Here is a 19113-nt window from a genome sequence, read left to right as displayed (position 1 = left end):
CGCATCATTCATTCTCCGCAGTATTCACAACAATAAATACAACTGTTCCTATAAAATATAAGCATTTTACTACGGCAGTTATGTTTTTAGCTCAAAATATAACATTTTTGCTATTTTTGGGTAATAGTGTGATATTCCTGATAATATTTATCTCAAATACATTGCGTAGTCAAATCACCTGCTAGTTTTTCTCTTAGTGTAATTTCATTCCAGAGAAAAGGAAGCAAAATGTCTGCCGAAGGCACAAGATCGGGGGACAAAAAACCCCGAGATACCGCCTTTAAACAACAACGGCTGCCGGCATGGCAGCCTATCATGACCGCAGGGACTGTCCTGCCCGCCTTCTACGGCGTGGGGCTGCTCTTCATCCCCATCGGGATCGGCTTGCTGGTCACGTCCAACAACGTCCAGGAGATAGTGGTAAGCAGGTGTTCTCAAAATCATAAAAGAATATATTTGTATTAAATATCAAATTTAGAAGATTAGAGCCACCCCTGCTACCACATCATGGCATGTAGATTCATATAGCAACAATCTAGTGGTTCTGTTGCTCTCTGTGGTCTTTTGATGACACGCGTTAAACCTTATTCCTACAAGAATAAGGGGGTGGTGGGTGGGGCATCTCAGGTATCCAATGATGGGTGTGTTTCCTGTCAGAAATTACAGTTGCATCAGTGATGATAGGCTACAATCACAGGTACATCGTTGGGCTGTGATCGTGTTAGATGAAATGTGACTTCTTTTTACAAATTGCAAATAATGATATATTAATAGATGAATGAACTTTGGTCTGATTATGATTGTTCAGTGCATGGTTAACTTATATGTTATTAGAACCATAAAACATGATCAGTTTGTTGTCTACTCAATATTTCTTCCAAAAATCACCTCTGGCCACAATAGCCTGTTGATGTCTGCCTCTGTTATAGTGGTTATATATCAGTCATTCTTCATATCTATCAACAAGTACGTTATCAAGGGGCTTTTATATCAAAAGCTCCTTGTATCTATGAGTCACCTAGCTACCTACCTAGTCCCTTGACCTCCAGGTCGTTGGGGGACAAGGTAGACATACTAATTTCTATAAACATAGATAAGTACACACATAAACATATATCATACTAGTATGCATGTAAGACATTGAGTAAAATGTGATGTACAAGTATGATGGTGGTGATGTAGCCTTTTAGTTTTACCAACTAAGGCCACACTGACTGACCTAATTTTATGGATGTCAATCATGTCATCCTCTGGAGACCCCAAGACTAACATGCAAGAGTGAAAAAAAAGATCCAGCCAAAAAAATGCTGCTAAATCACAGGACTTAACATCCAGTTCATTCTTTTCCAGGCTTGGTTTGTCTTATTTTCACCTCTAGCTATTAGAATAAAACACAAACATCGCCATTTTAAAAACATTTTTATTGCCATTCTTTAATATTTACAGAGGGTAAAATCGTCACTGACAAAATTCTGAGTGGTGCAGGTAACTTTCAATGTTACCTGCACCAGTGCAGGTATGCAGAGAAAAATATTTAGAGCACGGGTAGGTCATCTTCAAAAACCTAGGACCAATGTATTTTGCGCTTCCTCTACCGTATTGCTTACCACTGGAACACATCACTTGATAGGACAGTTACAAGTCTACATGAACTTGTATTTTCTCTTTGCTTTGCAGTTTGAAATGTACATATGTATGATGTATCCGATGTAATTTTGGTGTGTTTAAAAAGTTTATTTTATAATCTTTCTGTCATGTCCGTTATGTGTGTATTGATGTATTTTTATGTGGAGGATCACAGGAAGAATAGCTGACAACATTGTTGAGCTAAATGTGGATCCAATTAAAGTCAAGTCAAGTCCTGAATACAAGACTTACCACACATTTCATGCACAATAGTGCCTCCTAGTGATACAACTTTAAACTGCATCTATGTTTTAGCACCTTTGACCAAATGTTGTAAGAGGAAAACATAACTGACACATACATACATAGGTGATAGTAACAAATTAACCATACTTTTGTTAGTTGCCTTGTAAATTTTCTCTAAAATTTAAATTAAAATTTTAGAAAGTTACATGAATTTTGACTTTAAGTAATTAATTAATTCAAATATTACTATAAGTATTAATGCAAAGATAATCTTGTCCTGGTTTGTACTTAGCACATAACTTGTACTCATTGATTATGACATAATATATGTAGCAGTATCCAACTCTCCCGTATATTGTTTGATGTATCTAACTAGACGCACACTACAGATTTGTGACGTCCATACCATAGAGACATAAAAAGCTGAAATATCAAAGGAGAAAACCAAAAGGACAGTTACTGAGTTAGTATATGTGGGTCTGCCCTTTGTGATAGAATGCTGAATTTGTTCTTTGAAAATATGACCATCTGGGTTTTCAAAGCAAAAGCAAATCTGCCCTTTATGTTTTGCATGGAAATGCAATGTTTCTTCCCTCTCCCAGGAAATGGTACTATATGTAGTACACACATTCATGTATATGCAAATGGACCTTGGCAATTTAATGCCTTCATGTACAGTCTTTCCATTGATAGCAACTAATCAAAAAGAATAATTCTCTCATTACATATAATTACCTGGATGTATAGAACTGAAGGAGGGTTTGCTTCACTGTATGCATTTTGTTTAGAACAGGATAGCCCAGGAATTAATGAGTCTGATCTCAGAACATACATGCTTGCTCTACTGCCACCAGATCCTTTGATCAATTTTTGATGCAGATCTACTGTTACAGTCATTAAAGACCTGATTGGACAGATGCTTTGTTGTATAAGGAGATGCGATTTCACCATTTCTGTGTGATTTTACTACACTATAGAAGTGGGAGTTTTTCCCATGTTTGTGCCTTAAATGTAGATAAATAAAAACAAGCAGGCTCTTAGCCAGGCATGCGTCAACGCGTCATCTGGACGCACTTTTCTTAGAATAACAAGAAATTTGATGCCCCTGGACGCCCTATACTGGGGAGAAAATCCTCTGACAAGCATGAAATACTGATTGACCAGGGATGCAACCAGGTCATCTGTGGTCACAGTCTTCTACTGTGACATCTGTAACAGTATTTTTGCCTCTTGGGATACCTTAGAATGCACTGTTTTAACTTAAAATCCTGAAAAGCTCTGCACCGTGGAAGGTGGATGCCCCCAGACCGCCCTACAATAGTCACTTACCGCGACTTACCAATAAGTTTGGACTCCCTATAATAAAATCCTAGCTAAAAGCCTGAAAACAAGTTATGTATGCAATTTCATAAGCATTACAAATATTACTTTAGGACTAGTAGAATAGTTGTCTTAGATAAAAGACTAGGGACATTTTCAACCACAAATTTGCAACAAATGCTAGAATTGGAAAAGAAATGAAAAATTAGAACAGTTTTTAGCTTAAGTTATAAGTACAGTACCATCTTCCCCCTTTCCTCACTCAGGTCATAGGCAAAATGCATCTGTATTTAGCACTATATTGCATAGGGAGTTAGACAATAAGCAATTCATTACAGAGAAGCCTGCCAGTAAACACATTATGTGTGGAATAAGTGATTTAGAGGGACAGTGTCCCATGAATATTAAATCATGACTCTGTCTGGTACCTAGGTTTACCGCTAATGACATTGCCTACGATGGATCCGGATGTTTCTTGCATGGAAACTGTAGCAAGCCTTTCAATTGATTTCCAGCGCGAACGGAGATTAACTCAAGTCTGGTTTAAGCAGAAAAATTAATATTCAGCCTCCAGGGGTTTTACAAAAAGCACTTTGGAAGATTGGCCAACAGGACGGTGCAGAAAAGCGTCGCTTTAGACCAACCCACTGATTAGGGGAGGTTCATTATTATTCAGGTAGCAGCTTGTGTTCTGTACAGAACCAATCTTATTTTCCTGAGGGCGTGCCGAAAATTAGGTCGGTTGTTTTATTTAGCTGACAGTTTGCCGTGTGATCTCTGTTGGCGGCGTGTGCATGTCAGGTTCAGACATGTGAAGGAGCTGAACGAACAGATGTTACCATTTCAGATAAACTTAAAGCATAGAACAGAGACATCTCAGGATCTGGAGCAAGGAAAAGATGCTATAGAATTGTCTAACTGTATTATAGCATATTTTGGATGATCTGTAAGAAGATGCTGGATGCTTTTAGGGCGCAAAACTTGCCGGCGTCCTCACCCGACCTGTTTGGCGCAGAATGTGTCCTGCCTCTTTTCTTCGTTCTCGGGATAACGTTTATCCCTCTTGGCACGCTTATGCTTGTGACTTCTAACGGGGTGCAGGAAGTGTTGGTAAGATGTATCATTCCATATGTGGCTGTTTTGCACATCTACCAATTGCAAGGTTATGTTTTTTTTATTGGGTTTTGGTTAGTTGATTGATTGATTGATTGATTGATTGATTGATTGCAAAAAGTGATTTGAAAGTTTCTGAAAATTTATGATATTTTATTGGTATACCTTATAGTGTATGTAGCAAGTGATTATCTTACATCGAAAATTTGGGTCCAGATTAAGATACTCTTCACTATGGCCATGTATAGAGAGCCAATTTCAGATATACCCTTTTCTCTATGTACAGTAAGGTGCAGCTTCTGAATGAGTTGATTTATTGGTAGTATTACACAAAATGGATGTAGTATTTTGCTTAACGTTGCTGACATGTTTTCTTATGTTGTTAGATGTTTTGATATAGGATTCATTCAGTGCATTGATTTTGGTCACCATATGGAAGCAGAATTTTATTGTTTACCTTGGATTTTGAGTCATCTTAATCTAAAAGTTAGAAGAATATCATTTTGTTTGGTATACATGTTCATTTGCACTGGCATTGGACTGAATTGATTGATTGATTTAGGTAATAATTATACAATATACAAATGGCCAACCAGGAGTCTTATTAACTTATTTTTGAACAAAATGCGGAGGCAAACCCTTAGTTTTAAGAGCTTTTATCATATTTTATTATGTTATATGAACCTCACAACTTTTAACATCTAACTGTACAACATTCAAACTTAATGCAGTTACAGTTGGTCCCTACACGGGCAATATTCAAGGCACAATCATTGTACATGATTTTCAACACATTGCTGGTACAAAATGGCCATTGATGACATAAAGTACCAAAAAATGTGTCTATGTCATTATGCATTACCTCATCGGCATATAACTGCAGTTATCTGCAATAGCCATGTGTTGACTTGTTCTGTTGATAGACCATATGTAGGAAATGACCAACCAATTTGCCTGTCTCACCCATGTAGGTGGATTACACCAATTGTAAGCCGGCCGGCGCTAACCAGACGTGCTCGGAGGTGGTACAGAACGTGAGCAGCCCGGGAACCTGCGTGTGCCAGGTGGACTTCAGCATCAGCTCAGACATCACGGGGAGTGTCTACATGTACTACGGCCTGACCAACTTCTTCCAGAACCACCGCAGATACGTCAAGTCTCGCGATGATGACCAGTTGTTGGGAGTGAAGGTAAGGGGAGGGACAGTTAGAGCTGTGTACCTTAAGCTACGGCCGCATGGCACGTTGGTACACCCGATCCCTCGATCTCGGAAGTTAAGCAACGCGCGGTCCGGATAGTGCTTGGATGGGGGACCAACCAAGGACGTCCGGATTGCTGTAGCCTCACGAAGTTTTCCACGAAATCGTCTTCCGGGAGGGACGTAAAACGGGGGTCCCGTGCTCGAGGAGGTGCCTCGACCACGTTAAACAGCCTCATTACTCATACTTTGGGTACCTACTGGCTGGCAAAATACACCAGATTATTATTATTATTATTATTATTAACAAGTTTTAGGTACAGGTACAGGTGCAGGTACAGGTCTGGACCCGAACCTGTACCTGAACTACTTGTTCAAGTAAAATTCGATCTTCAATAAGGATAGAGGCAAGTTTGAACCAATGAAAACATCTTTCACTGTGGTAGACACATGATGCAACAAAGATTTGTCCCTTACAACATTATTTTTTTCTCTCACTGGTGCTCAGGGACAGAGTTAATTTCACGGTAATTTTATCTGTCAAAGTGGCCATCCTCTGACCTGTTATCCTGTCTGACTTGCACTAATTAGATACAGGTCCACTACGGTTCACTATCGTACTGGTACTGTATCAGTACCACTGTACCAGTACACAGCTCTAGGGACAGTATGAGTAACATCATTACATGTAGGTAATGATACGATGATCTTGAAATGTTCGCGGTGTTTTAGTTTTTGCGCAATGATTTCTCCTGCAAATTTATGACATTGCATTTCCAAATTGTATTGCTACTGTACTTCAGAAGTTTCAGCTGTGAATTCGAACCTAAAACACAGCAAGACTTCCTTTCCCTTCTAGTGCAAAATTAAGTCCCTGCAAAAATAAGGGTTTGTAGCAGAGCTGTCATGTCCCTCCTTGAGGAAATTTACAGACAAAAAATTCATCCCAGCCATCCCCAATATCATTTTTGCCAGTGCCATAAATTATATCCTAACCCTATCAATTGTACTTCTGCTAATAGAATTTGATGAACATGGATAATTTATGTAGAAATAGTTGTGACTGCCAATTTAGATCTATATATATGCAGTGCTGACCTGTTGTGAAACTTTAAATAAAGGATAGAAGTCATACTTTCATTGAAGATAGAAGTCATGTGAATGTGACAGGACATGTTTCGTTGCAAATTCTGTATGAATTTGGAAACTCCAAAATGTTCTTTTGTTGGGATTTTTCACCTCACACGTGACATGTATTTGCAGCAATCCAAGTCCACCCTGAACACGGACTGTAGGCCATACGATGGGGAAACAGTCAACGGTACCTTCATGCCATATGCACCCTGTGGAGCTATTGCTAACAGCCTCTTCAGTGGTAGGAACCTGTTTGTGTTTGTTTGTGTTGCGTACACAGTAAACCGCTTACACATCTACATTTTGTAACAAGTAACACACCTGGTTTCTACTAAACAGTATTTGATGATTTTGATCCAGTCTCACTGGGATGGACCCCTACTCCTTTTGATAAGTGTGATGGGTTCTTTAATGCTTTTGTAGTGTGACTCTCCTCAAACACAGGACTACCATTTAACGTTCTATCCTGGTGTCCTGAAGCTAGGTATATACTTACACCTGAGTTGAGTGAGGATATTGGTGCATAGTGCCTTTCCCAAAGGCACGACATTGGGACATGTCAGGGATTTGAACTACTGTAATTCACTTTGTCTTCTCGGTACCAAACTTTCACGGTCTGAGAAAATTTAACTTCTTCTCGGAACTAAATGTTCACGATGGCAGCATGTGCACATAAAAAAAGTCTGTGCATTATTTGTTATCAGTAATGATAAGTTCACATTACAGTCGTCACAGTGAAAACCGTGAACATAAAAGTACAGTGAAAAAATCAAGAATTACAGTATTCACCTCCAGAATCAACAACCCTAACTGCTAGGCCACCGTGCTGCCATAAATAACTGATGTACACATGTAGAAAAGCAGTCATCTGGAGATAATACAATGTAGATCTACCCATTATGTATACATCATTGACAATGTATGTGTTGATATTTCATTGTTTGTTTGCTTTAACGAGTGCATGACACTCATGAATATACATGTCCTTATGTTCTTGTATTTGCTGTAGCTGTGACAAGTCATAAACTTTTATATGCCCTACAAGTTAATATAACATATATGTTAAGTACTTAATGTGTGTGTATCAGTGTCAAAAGGTTCTAGTGGAACACTCAGAAAAACATACATAGTACAAACCAGTAGCTAAAACTGTGAAGTCTACTAGTACTAGTCAAGAAGATTCAGGGCTCGAAATACTTTTTTCTGCACACCTGCACTGGTGCAGGTAACATTGAAAATTACCTGCACCAGACAAATTTTACCTGCACAACTCTGAATTTGGGAAGTGTGGATCATACTAAAAATAAAATTGTTCAGAAACCATTGCTAATTATTCTTTAATTATATTATATAGGTGGTAACAGTCAATGCAGCTAATAACAGATTGAATCTATATACACCTACATCATAGGACATTTCTGTATGAAACACGGTACATGGACCAGTGCAGGTTAGGTGCTGGTAGACATCAGAATTACCTGCACAGCTCCAATGCAGGTGGTATTTCGAGCCCTGAAGATTGCAGTAAGACTATAAAAAATTCCATGTTCTTACATGTAATTGTTGTGTTGGAACAAAGTTTTAGCTTTTACTACTGACAAAGGTGACCTTTCATAGAAATTAGTTGCTTGTATTGCTATACTTGCAAACAAGATCCAAAAGTTGTCTAAATGTTGGCGTGCTGAGTGAAAATTGGATGTAGCAGCACGTGTAAGTGTTCTCACCATGGCCTTCGGGAGGATTAATCAGCTGACCGGATGTTTCCGGATCCCTGTCTCCATTTCATCAGTGCACACATCAGACAGTGAGACAGATTGATGCCTTCATTAGTGAGGAGACTGATAACGTATTGTGGACAGAATGACAGATACTAGAGAAGGGAAAAGAGGCCCTTAATTAGAAGGGTCAGTGGCAAGGACATCTGCAAATATTGCTTTTGGTGCCACTACCGGTAGCTCGATAAATGTATCTGTGTTTAATGCTTACACACATATATTTGTGTCTCATCAAATGCAGATGCCAATAGAGGTTTTAAATTGTCCCATGTACTATGCTATAATGCCCTACTGCCACCACTATCAATCATTGTATGACCTTTCACCTTTGCCCCCTAGATACCCTGACCCTGTCCTATGGCAGCACCCCAGTGGGGTTGATCAACACCGGGATCGCTTGGTGGACGGACAAGAATGTCAAGTTCCGCAACCCGACTGGGAGCAACTTACAAGATGCATTTTCAGGTACAGGAGGGAGGGAGGGAAGGACGGTTGGAGGACTGGATAGAGGGATGGTTGGAGGGAAAGATGGATGTATGGATGGAGGGAGGGAGGAAGGGATGGATGGAGAGATGGTTGGATGGATGGATGGATTCAAATGGCAATACAATCATACAATAGCAGCTGTTACTGTTAGGGTTAAGTTGAACATAAGAAAATGAGAAAAATGCTAGAAGTTGATAATGCATTTAACTTTTTTAAAGGTTTGACCCTCAGTCAAATTATCTTTCACTGAAAGATTTCACAGCTTTCTGTATAAACTTTCTTTCATACAAAGTCAGTGAAATTATACTATAATGCATTGTCATGAGTAACATAGACTTTTTTTTCTGCTCAAATGACTTATACTAATAGTAGTTTATATTTTCATCATCTTAATACCCTGGCTGTGACAAATGACTAGATGGTATGCATGGTTTCTCAGCTGAAGACTAATGAAAAGATGATATTTTCAAAGACATAATGATAATTGGACATTTAGAAAACATTAGACATAACTACAGGAGAGGTCTTGCTTTGGGAACCAAACGAGCCGCGCAGGCGTGGCCGCCCTTCGGTCACACTCAGGACACGGAGGACACGGGTTTGCAGGCCGGCGAGCTCCGTTCGATAATGCTAGATAGGAATATATGGAGACGTTGGTGTCACCTCCCCGAGGATGAACTGAACTGACCTGAACAATGCATAATACACTCCATGGGATACCAGACAAGAATGAATTTAAGTCTACAATCAGTGTTAACCCTCCATTTCCCCAGGTACTCTGAAGCCCAAGTACTGGCAGAACCCAGTATACGAGCTTGATACTGACCAGCCGGACAACAACGGGTACCTGAACGAAGATCTCATCGTCTGGATGCGAACCGCGGCGTTCCCCACGTTCCGTAAGCTGTACCGGCGCGTGAACCACACCGATACCTTCCAGGACGGTCTCCCGGCCGGGAACTATACCCTGACTGTGGACTACAGTATCCTTTGGCAATAAGCTGTCTTAATTTCAGGATGTTTTTCTATAGTGTATCCTGTTTAAGTTAGATAAAAGGCTAGACATGCCTGTACCATTTATCATGGTTCAAGTCATCTGCTATAACAAACTACATTAAATTGTCCACACATTTAAGTTATCCTAATATTTGTTGTGTTTTAGGAAGTATAACCTTGCTGAAGAAGCCTATGCAGTTATGATTTTAAAGAATTTTTATGATTTTGTACATGTTGTATTCGAAACAGTTTTACATAGTCTTTTTGAACATATTATACACTGTATAGGCACAAATGGTCAAATAACTGTTACTAAATCACATCACAAGTTGGAGGATCCCTAACCAGTATCCACCAGAATATCCCGTTACAGCGTTTGATGGCACCAAGCGTATGATCCTCAGCACGGTTTCATGGCTCGGAGGGAAGAACAGCTTCCTGGGTATCGCGTACATCGTGGTTGGCTGTATCTGTCTCATTGTCGGCCTCGTTTTCACCATCATACATATCAAGTATGGGAAAAAGTAAGTTCCGTGTCAGTACTGTGTTTGTTGCACTCATGTTTGAGTAGTTATTTCCTCCTTTTTGTAATTGATATACTACTATAGTATTAACCACAAAAGAGCATATACAATGTGTAAATTAAAGTTATTGTAAAAGTAAGCCCAAGCATTATGCATGGTAAAAAAGGTTTTTTTTTCTATCAATCAGAAAGTTTGCAACTGTTGTGGCAAACATTAAGTGTAACCTTTATGAAGTATGACAAGTGTGTGGTTTATTGGTTTATTGATAAGTAAAAGCTTTATGATCCAGCTGAATGTCATGATACCCCATACCTTACGTACCCCTCTCCCTGCTGCCTATAACCTGGTTATCAATACAAATGTTGTGCCAGATGGCTACCTTAGCAGGCTAAATGTTAAAGTTTCCCAGGATCTAAGATTAAAGTAAGACATATGGGCTCACGCTGAGTTAACAAACATGCATGTGCTGCTTGTGCCTTAAGGTAAAACTTACCCATTCCCACCCAAAAGCTAGCTCTATAACATTTTTCCCCAAGAAATCTATAGTTTAATTTACTAAACCTATTGCTAAAAGGTATATGTGTATTAGTAATATGAGAATTAAGCTAGTGGCCACATGTGGAGGTGTGTAGGAGAAAGATTTTGGATTAGCACGTCATTCAGAAAAAAAGGCAAGTGACTGCAGTCAAATGTGAAAATTGATTTAGAATAGTCAAAGATGATTGGTAGAAGAGAATTATGAAATCTATATTTTCATGACATTTACGACTTTTCCATGATACCATGTTGCAGAATATGTCTGATTAATGAATATTAAGATACACAATTGATGAATGGATAAATGTAATTTGAGTTATGTTGGTGGAAAACATACTTCTTTAAAAGTATTGACTAAACCATCATATTTCAGTGAGGAGGGTGAACTGGCCAAACTTGTAGCTTCCCAGCAACGATTAGCTTCCCTTTCTTCTACAGAGAGACAATAAAACTCGGTATTCATCTTTTGTTTTACAACAGTTACTGTCCTAGCAAATGACAGTATAAATCAATCACGAATGAAATACTGCTGATTGATCTTTCATTCTTCCCAATAAGTGAGCATGAAAAAGATTCTTTAATCACAAATGTAGCACTTTCCATGGCTTTCCTAGCTTCTGTTAGTGTACATGACAGTGGTTGAAACTGAATATCACTGTGGTATCAGATCAAACAATGACTCACGATAATTTGACATCCTTGATTGTTGTCCACCATGTTTAGCACTTCTGAAGACCCAGTGGGATTTTCCGCCGCAGCATTTACCAATGAATAAGTGGTAAATCATAATACGATTCCTTGAATCTGCAGCTTGGGATAAGGTGCTATCTTTACCCTAATTGCTTGCTTCAATGCCTCTAGTGAAACCTTCTGTTCCTTGTTCTAGTGACAAAGACCTGCTTAACTTCCAGATTCCCCCTACTAAATCATGTAGATATCTTGTCATAGACTTTCATAGAAGATATTCAAGCTGTGGAAAGTCTCAGTGCCATGTAGTGCTTACTATATGCTATGATCATGATTTTATGATTTTATGATAATCATTCAGTTTTAGTCTGATTTGAACTCTGTGTAAAGGAATTGAGCTGGTAACGAAACAGAAGCAAACACCACATTTATAAGAGATGTAGAAATGTGAATGAGAGAGTAACGAGGCTCTTAATTTGACCAAGGAGGTTAAAAAAACAATTGATTTGACAGTACATGTAGTTTGAACAAGTTTTCCTGACCTCTTTCTCCTCTTATGTTCACAGGCAACCTGACATGACAGACTTGGGAACTGGAATGTAAAGAAATGAATCAGAAGAAGAGTGAGCACCCCTATATTACAAGTAGAGCAGTCCAACTTAGCAACAAGTAACCAATCAGCAAGAACAATATGGAATGCATGAATGTTATAGGGGGTATCATTTGCTTTTGTGATTATGAAAAACTTTTCAAACTGCAGTGGTTTTGTGTTTGTATGAAAGAATGAATGTTTACATCAAGCCTGCAATCATTTGTGTAATTGTTGATATAGTTGCAAAGTTGTACATATCTTAGCAGTTTTGGACAAAAATTTTAGTCATACTATGATCTGTATATTAAGAGATGAATAGTCTGCTAAAAAAAATTTATAGTAGATGAAACATTAAATAAGTAATTTGGTGATGCCAATCTATGATTAGGCTATCTACAACTGGCCATGAAATACTATTACATGTATATATGGTGCAATATTGAATGGGCAACCAAGATTGAATGTCACAATCTGGTATTATTGAGGGTTTATTACATGTATATTATGTAATGCATGTTTAGTTGGAAGGTACAATACATTGTAATAGAAGGCTAGGGAAAAGACAACATTTTGACAATACACAAGACTTGTATTGTTACTCTAGATGTACAACTCAGCAGAAACTTTATTGTATATGTAACCTTTCTTTTCAACTGTTTTGGTCCAATATATTTCCTTCCCGGAATTCGAAAGAGTTCTCAGGCAGTAAGTTTTACCTTGTACAAAAGAATTTGATGGGGAATTATAAGTTACATTGTGCAATGGCCGACTTGTGTAACCTCTTAAGCCTAAATCAAAATTAGGTGGTATGGACAATATATTTATATTTTATCCTGACCTGTGTTGTGTTGGGTTATTGTTGAAGTGGGATTTTTGTGCTTTCCGTACCTTTTTAAAGATCAAAACAGAGATAAATGGGTTTTACAACTGTTTAGTATTATACATACAGAGGTCTAATGAGAATCCAATTAGAGAAATCCAACTTTTGATGTACAATGCTGGTCAGTAGTTTTATATATGATTTTCCGTTAGTATCAGAAACATTCCCTTGTTATGTAACATCACTTGGCAATGCCAGCGTTATGTTAAAGTGTGCAACTGATGAGGTGACTCCAAAAGACAATTTTCTCGATTTGATTAAGTACTTTGCCATTAACTTTTTCCAAGACGTGCAAAGATGTACCATTTTTACAATGTCTTACGTTATTAGTAAAAGTATCCCAAGCTAATAGGCCCTTCAAAGGTAGTGGCATTTGTACATTGTGTAAGTTTCTAAATAACATGTCAAAATGACTGAATCCCAAAATGTCATTTTATATGATGATGATATCAACGCATTGCTGGAACTGAGCAGAACAAAATGATCCAACTGTCTGTTCAAAACAGCGGAACAAAAAAGTTTGGATCTGCTTGTTACATAACATTTAGATTGGTTTTAGGGTCAGGCAGAATGGGGAAGCTTAGTAAATTTGCAGACAAGATGTATTGATTTCTTTTACTTTATAGACTTCACAAATGATGTGTTAAAAGCATGCTTTGATATTTGTTTTGTGTGTTTTTTTGCTCAACATTGTTGGTAGAATGAAGTAGTCAATGTTGTGTTCAAGTTTACATAAAGAAGAATAAATATACGAACATTTTTACGTGTGTTGCCCGTTATTTGCGTTGTTGAGCCAAACAGGAAATAGTTTTATCTGTTCGCCTATGGAAACCGAATGGCCGGATGCACTGCAGAAGTTTGACTTTTACACACTTTATCTAGAGACTCTGGTATTGATTTTGAGAACTTAGGAAAAGCAATGTTAGATATGGCTTTATGGAGTGAAATATGTACCAGCCCACCCCTACCTCCGGTCGATAATGTATGTATGTATGCCCTTTCTAGCCGTCAGGTCGTGTTCTTCAGGAATGAAGGAAAGCTGTTTGATACATAATCAGATGTTTTAAACACAAAGGGATCACAAATGCTGTAGCAATTTATTGGTACTTGTTAGGCCTTTGGCCCACTTTCCTGTGGCACACTATATTAGGGTAATGGATAAATAATGATGGATATGTAGTTTACAACGTAGCTACCTCGCAACTACAATGAAAAATTATGCCGTTGTGTTGTGTAAGGCACTGACGATGTCCATGTTGATGAATTTTGTAATCATTTCCCAGACGTTTGGAATAAGCACACGCACACACGCACGCACAGGATCTGATTTCACTTGACAGTGGCTTGACACAACGATATCGATGCCAAATATCATTTCTCACACACCATCATCGAGTGGAACACATTGCCAGGTACACTTTTATCATGCACTCTCATTTTTACCTTCGCCAAGAAGGTTATATTTTGGGTAGCGTTTGTGTGTGTGTTTGTGTGTGTGTGTGTGTGTGTGTGTGCGTAGAACACCGGCATAACTGGAAAATGCCTGGATGGATTGTAGTGATATTTGGTATGTGAGTAGATCTTGATAACACCTGGAAACAATTAGATTTGGGGCCCTCTAGAGGCTTGTTACGGTACTGCAGCGGAACTTCCTGGTTTGATGTCTCGAGTTGTGGACATGTTGTAGTCATGATTTTTTAGTGGTAGATAGCTCGTGGGGCCGAGAGTAATTGGTGTAGGTTTGGGCCCCCTAGCGGATAGTTTTGGAACTACAGGGGCCTGTTTAGTCTCAGATTTTGAAAGGGAATAACTCAAGAAGGGGTTGACGGATTGTCATGATTTTTGGTATGTAGATAGCTTATGTGATGCCTCACATAATGACATCTTACCTATGCAAATTGGAATCTAATTTGCATAATCAATTTGGAAATTGTCTAAACACGTCAGTTCTATTATAGGGCCATTGCAACATGTGACATTTGTAACTGAGAAAGAGAAGACTGTTATAAGATAAATTATGCAAAATAGATACCTAATTTGCATAATCAATGAGAAAATGCTATAATGTCATTGTGGTAAAATGACAGGAACTGATTACTTGAAGCATTTGGAAATTATGATCCGGTGAACATCATTGAGCATTGATTATGCAAATCAGGTCCTCATTTGCATAAATTATCAGAAAATATGATAAAACCTTCTTTCTTAACATAGATTGCGTATGTCTGTTGTTTGGTGGTGGAGATGACCAAGTAATATAATCTATGCAAATTAGAACCATCTTTGCATAATTAATGACAAACACAATTAATAGAGCAGTTGTAAAAGATAAAGTCATTTGGTGAAGGTATGAGGTCGTGGAACTCTAGTTTAAAGATGGGGTTGGCCAGTCACCTTGGCCTACCTGTCAACACCCAGCTGTAGGGCCTCATTCTGTTCACTAGTATGGCTGTTGTACATAGTTGTACAGTTCTGTTCATTTTATGCACTTTATTTTTCATTAATTCATTACCTTTGCAACCAAGGTTATATTTCGGGTTGCATTCTCATAACTGGAGAACACCTGGATGGATTGTCTTTATATTTGTAATGTTACATGGGTAGGTCTTGATGAGACCTTGAAAAAATTAGATTTTAGGCTCCCTAGCGGCTTGCTATGGCACTGCAGCAGAACTTGTGGTTTTGATATCTCGTGAGGCACTTTCTCTTGTATCATGTACAGTCAAACCTGTCTATAGCGGACACTGAAAGGGACTGGTCAAAATTGGCCACTATAGAGGTGGCCAATATAGAGAAAATGCTGATTAATTGACCACGCGCAATACAGTACACATGGTTTTGGTACCCATTGATCTTTATTCATATAATACGGTACTGTACATGTGCATTTGTACAAGTAGAAGATGTTGTCTCTGCTCGGGCCATGGCCAGGAAGAATATCTGTTAACGTTGCCCGGCGGTGGATGATCATGCAGTCAGACGAACTTTGTGGGCTCACGTCCTGTTTTTGGAGCAGCAGAGCGACAGACAAGCGTCAATCTTCAGTTTCTGCCCGATGCCAAGCCCCACGTGCACGTTCATGGTTTATTTTCGTTCCCTGAATAGCTCATACTCAGGGAAACTTTCTCATCATCACAGGTGGCTGAAATGTGGAGACTTCGTGCTTTGGCAGCCGAATATTCATCCCATGAGCACAGCACTTCCTAAACCAAAGCAAGTTAACCGTTCCATCTTATTGTTGACTTAAACAGTATCTGCTTATTTTACAAAAGGAAAGGAAGGTAAAATGAATCTTTACTAGACACTTAGACTACACACATGTGCGTTGACGGTGTGATCAGCTATACTGTATATCGTGGGAAACTACAAAGTGAAGGCACAGGTTGTCAAGCGATCGATCAGCTTGCCAAATGGCTCCAGTGGATTTTTCGCGTGTCTTCTTCAACCCGTCCGAAACCCGTTCTAGTGGAAGCGAGCGAGACTGGCGATCCTTGAGCGCTCGTTCAGCAATAAAAAAACGTCATCATGTTAGCAAGTCCTGTGGAGACCGCTGCTCATGAGCGACCTTTAGTGATCCCTGAGCACCCAATGGCGAACTGTGCGATCAGACCGTTTAACATATGCTTGTTCTTTCTTCTCGAATTTTGGCGCAACCATTTGTCGCAGTGTTAGCTCGACTGATGTTGAAACAGACAAAAGACGGACAAAAATGATTTTGCTGTAACATTGTTATATTCGTAGTATACTATTCAAGCCTTTGGGTGTTTGCATAGCTGAGATGCTGTTTCTTAATTAATATGTGCCATTAGCATTTTTGCTTTCACGCAAAATAGCTTATACATTTAGTTAGTCATTCACTTGTACTACAGCTTGTACCAAGTACAGTCTGACACTTGACTTACATTCCGTATCGTATATAACATATGAGACTAAAACAGACACTTCATGGCTACGAAAATATGTCAAATTACTTCCCGATAAAGAAACCGGATTCTTTCTTGCTTCAAGTTCGCTATTGACGTTAGTGACACCGTAAAATGCATTATATTTATAATCATGTAGTCCCAACTCAAGACTCCGAATCCCTTCTACGCTCGATTGTTTACATTTGCATGGTAAACTGGTTGGCGCAGTGGTTTATCAAAAAGCTCTGTCTTCTATCATGCACTGCACTCAGCATCTTGGTCTAGTATACAAAATCATACAGTACTTTGAAATATTGGTACGTATTTCTGTCTCGCTTTCAAAGAGTTCACGACAACGTTAGATGGACACGTTTTGACCGGTCACTGGATGACGATGGTGGGGATGACAGCCTGATGACCCGACGTCGACCTGTTGGCGGAATTATCAGAATCGTAGCGTTGTATATATATATATATATATATATATATGTGTGTGTTCTTGGCTTGATTTGTTTTTACCTCAACGCCTTTCCACTAGGTGATCACTGGGCGACCAAGATTGGATTTGTGGCCCTTGAAATTGTAATTGGGCTATGATGCACGATGCAAAAGTACACGGTTTAGAAAACACCAAAACAAATAAACTTGACACAATTCGTCGAGCGATCTTTCAATTTTTGGTTGATTATAAGTCGCAGTTTCCAGCAGTGGAATGGGGTTGATGTATGAGGGCTCCGATAGTGGAGACAAAGGCTACGATAGTTGTGATATAGATAACAGGAATTGGCACTTACTAGTACTCTCGGTACAGTGGAGTAATCATCCTCGGCTGAAACGCACTGTTCTGTGCAATATTTACGTAACCCTATTCAGGCGCCAAAACGGCTTACGCTAGAGCCACCAAACTTAGTGAGGTTTACGAAAATTTAGTTGATAACAATTTCACAAAGTTTCAAACAATTTCCATTTTTGTCGTTGCCATGGCAACTGTTTTGACGAAAATCGCTAATTTTGGTTCTAACAATGTCTTTTTCATTTTGCTATATTACTGCTATTTTCTTACATAACGTTATATAAAATCTTATGTTATCTATAATATCTTTCATAATTAGATTTGCATAAATTATGCTAATTTGCACTGTTCTATGCAATATTCAGGGTATACATGTACGTAGAATTACACCATCAATTGCAACCTGAAAGTTCCTGCTGTCTATAATTGACAAATCATTCCATCGAAGTACTAGCCTTTTCATTTCTTTTCAAGTACGTTGTTTGCTTTATTGCCTTACCTCTGTTAGTCGCAGATCAGGACAAGAGCAAGGCCAGTGATGTGGAAAAACGGCAGAATCCCGGCAGCAGCAACGAAGGCGAGGAAAGGGTTGAGCTCCATGTTGTGTTGGAAACTAGGAATGAAGAGAGTAAAGATAGTCAAACTCAGACACAGAAATTTTTGTTTCACAAAAATGAATTTATGCCAGGGGGAAGCTTAAAAAATTGTCTGTCCTTCTTCAATCTCTTCACGAGAGAACGTGTAATTTCTGAACACTGATTGGTTGTTTGAAAGGCGCTGATTAGTTGTTATAAGAGAACTTCGGTTTTAGTGCTTGGGCCCAAAGAAATTATATCGGCCGTCACGTCAGGCCTAAATTTGTATTCCTTCATACCCTCAGGTATCAGGTGTTTTTGATCTGCTAGAGTAAGGGAAGGCTTGGTAGTGGTATAGCTAGAAAACAAGGTTGCACTTCGATACATAAGTGCATGTTTTACTCCCCCCCCCCCTCATTATGCTTTATACCTTACAGTGACAAAGCTACGAGGGCCCCTCGTAGTCTCTACCAGACTCCGGATCGCTGGAAAATCGTAGAAATGGAACAAATAGAGAGGAATATAACCGGCCAGGGAACAGCTCGCGATCCGTGCTGTTCCCTGGACGGATATATTCCTCTGGCCGGCCTATTCCTCTGATTTGGTCCATTTCTACGATTTTTCCAGCGATCCGGAGTCTGGTAGAGACTAGGCCCCTCCTACCGTCCCTGTTTTAGAAAAAAATGATTTTACCATGGAATAGAACTCTCCGGAATGCACACAATT

At 39.0% G+C, this 19113-nt stretch overlaps 1 protein-coding gene and 1 long non-coding RNA gene across 4 annotated transcripts in view; one reads left to right on the top strand and one right to left on the bottom strand.

The window, feature by feature from the left end:
* The first annotated feature begins 190 nt into the window (after positions 1-190).
* On the top strand, positions 191-13877 carry LOC118422442 (cell cycle control protein 50A-like). Of its 3 annotated transcripts, none has more exons than XM_035830015.1 (8): positions 191-420; positions 5277-5495; positions 6767-6878; positions 8752-8877; positions 9672-9881; positions 10253-10418; positions 11329-11410; positions 12209-13877. In XM_035830015.1, the coding sequence occupies exons 1-7, from the start codon at positions 229-231 to the stop codon at positions 11402-11404; spliced, it is 1101 nt and encodes a 366-aa protein (XP_035685908.1). In that variant the 5' UTR covers positions 191-228; the 3' UTR covers positions 11405-11410; positions 12209-13877. The 3 variants fall into 3 exon arrangements, with proteins under 3 accessions (XP_035685908.1, XP_035685909.1, XP_035685910.1); XM_035830016.1 differs by lacking the exon at positions 11329-11410 and adding an exon at positions 11679-11733 and having other exon boundaries at positions 192-420; XM_035830017.1 differs by lacking the exon at positions 11329-11410 and having other exon boundaries at positions 192-420.
* Positions 13878-16618: 2741 nt separating this feature from the next.
* Positions 16619-19113, bottom strand: part of LOC118422127 — a 5786-nt gene continuing 3291 nt past the window's right edge. The window contains exons 2-3 of the long non-coding RNA XR_004831886.1: positions 18312-18425; positions 16619-17449 (exon numbers count right to left, since the gene is read on the bottom strand). This is a non-coding gene — a long non-coding RNA (uncharacterized LOC118422127). The remainder of the gene's footprint in view (positions 17450-18311; positions 18426-19113) is intronic.

The sequence above is a fragment of the Branchiostoma floridae genome, chromosome 9 (genome assembly GCF_000003815.2).
Source record: "Branchiostoma floridae strain S238N-H82 chromosome 9, Bfl_VNyyK, whole genome shotgun sequence".
Lineage (NCBI taxonomy): Eukaryota > Metazoa > Chordata > Leptocardii > Amphioxiformes > Branchiostomatidae > Branchiostoma > Branchiostoma floridae.
This window is presented reverse-complemented; position numbering and strand designations above follow the sequence as displayed.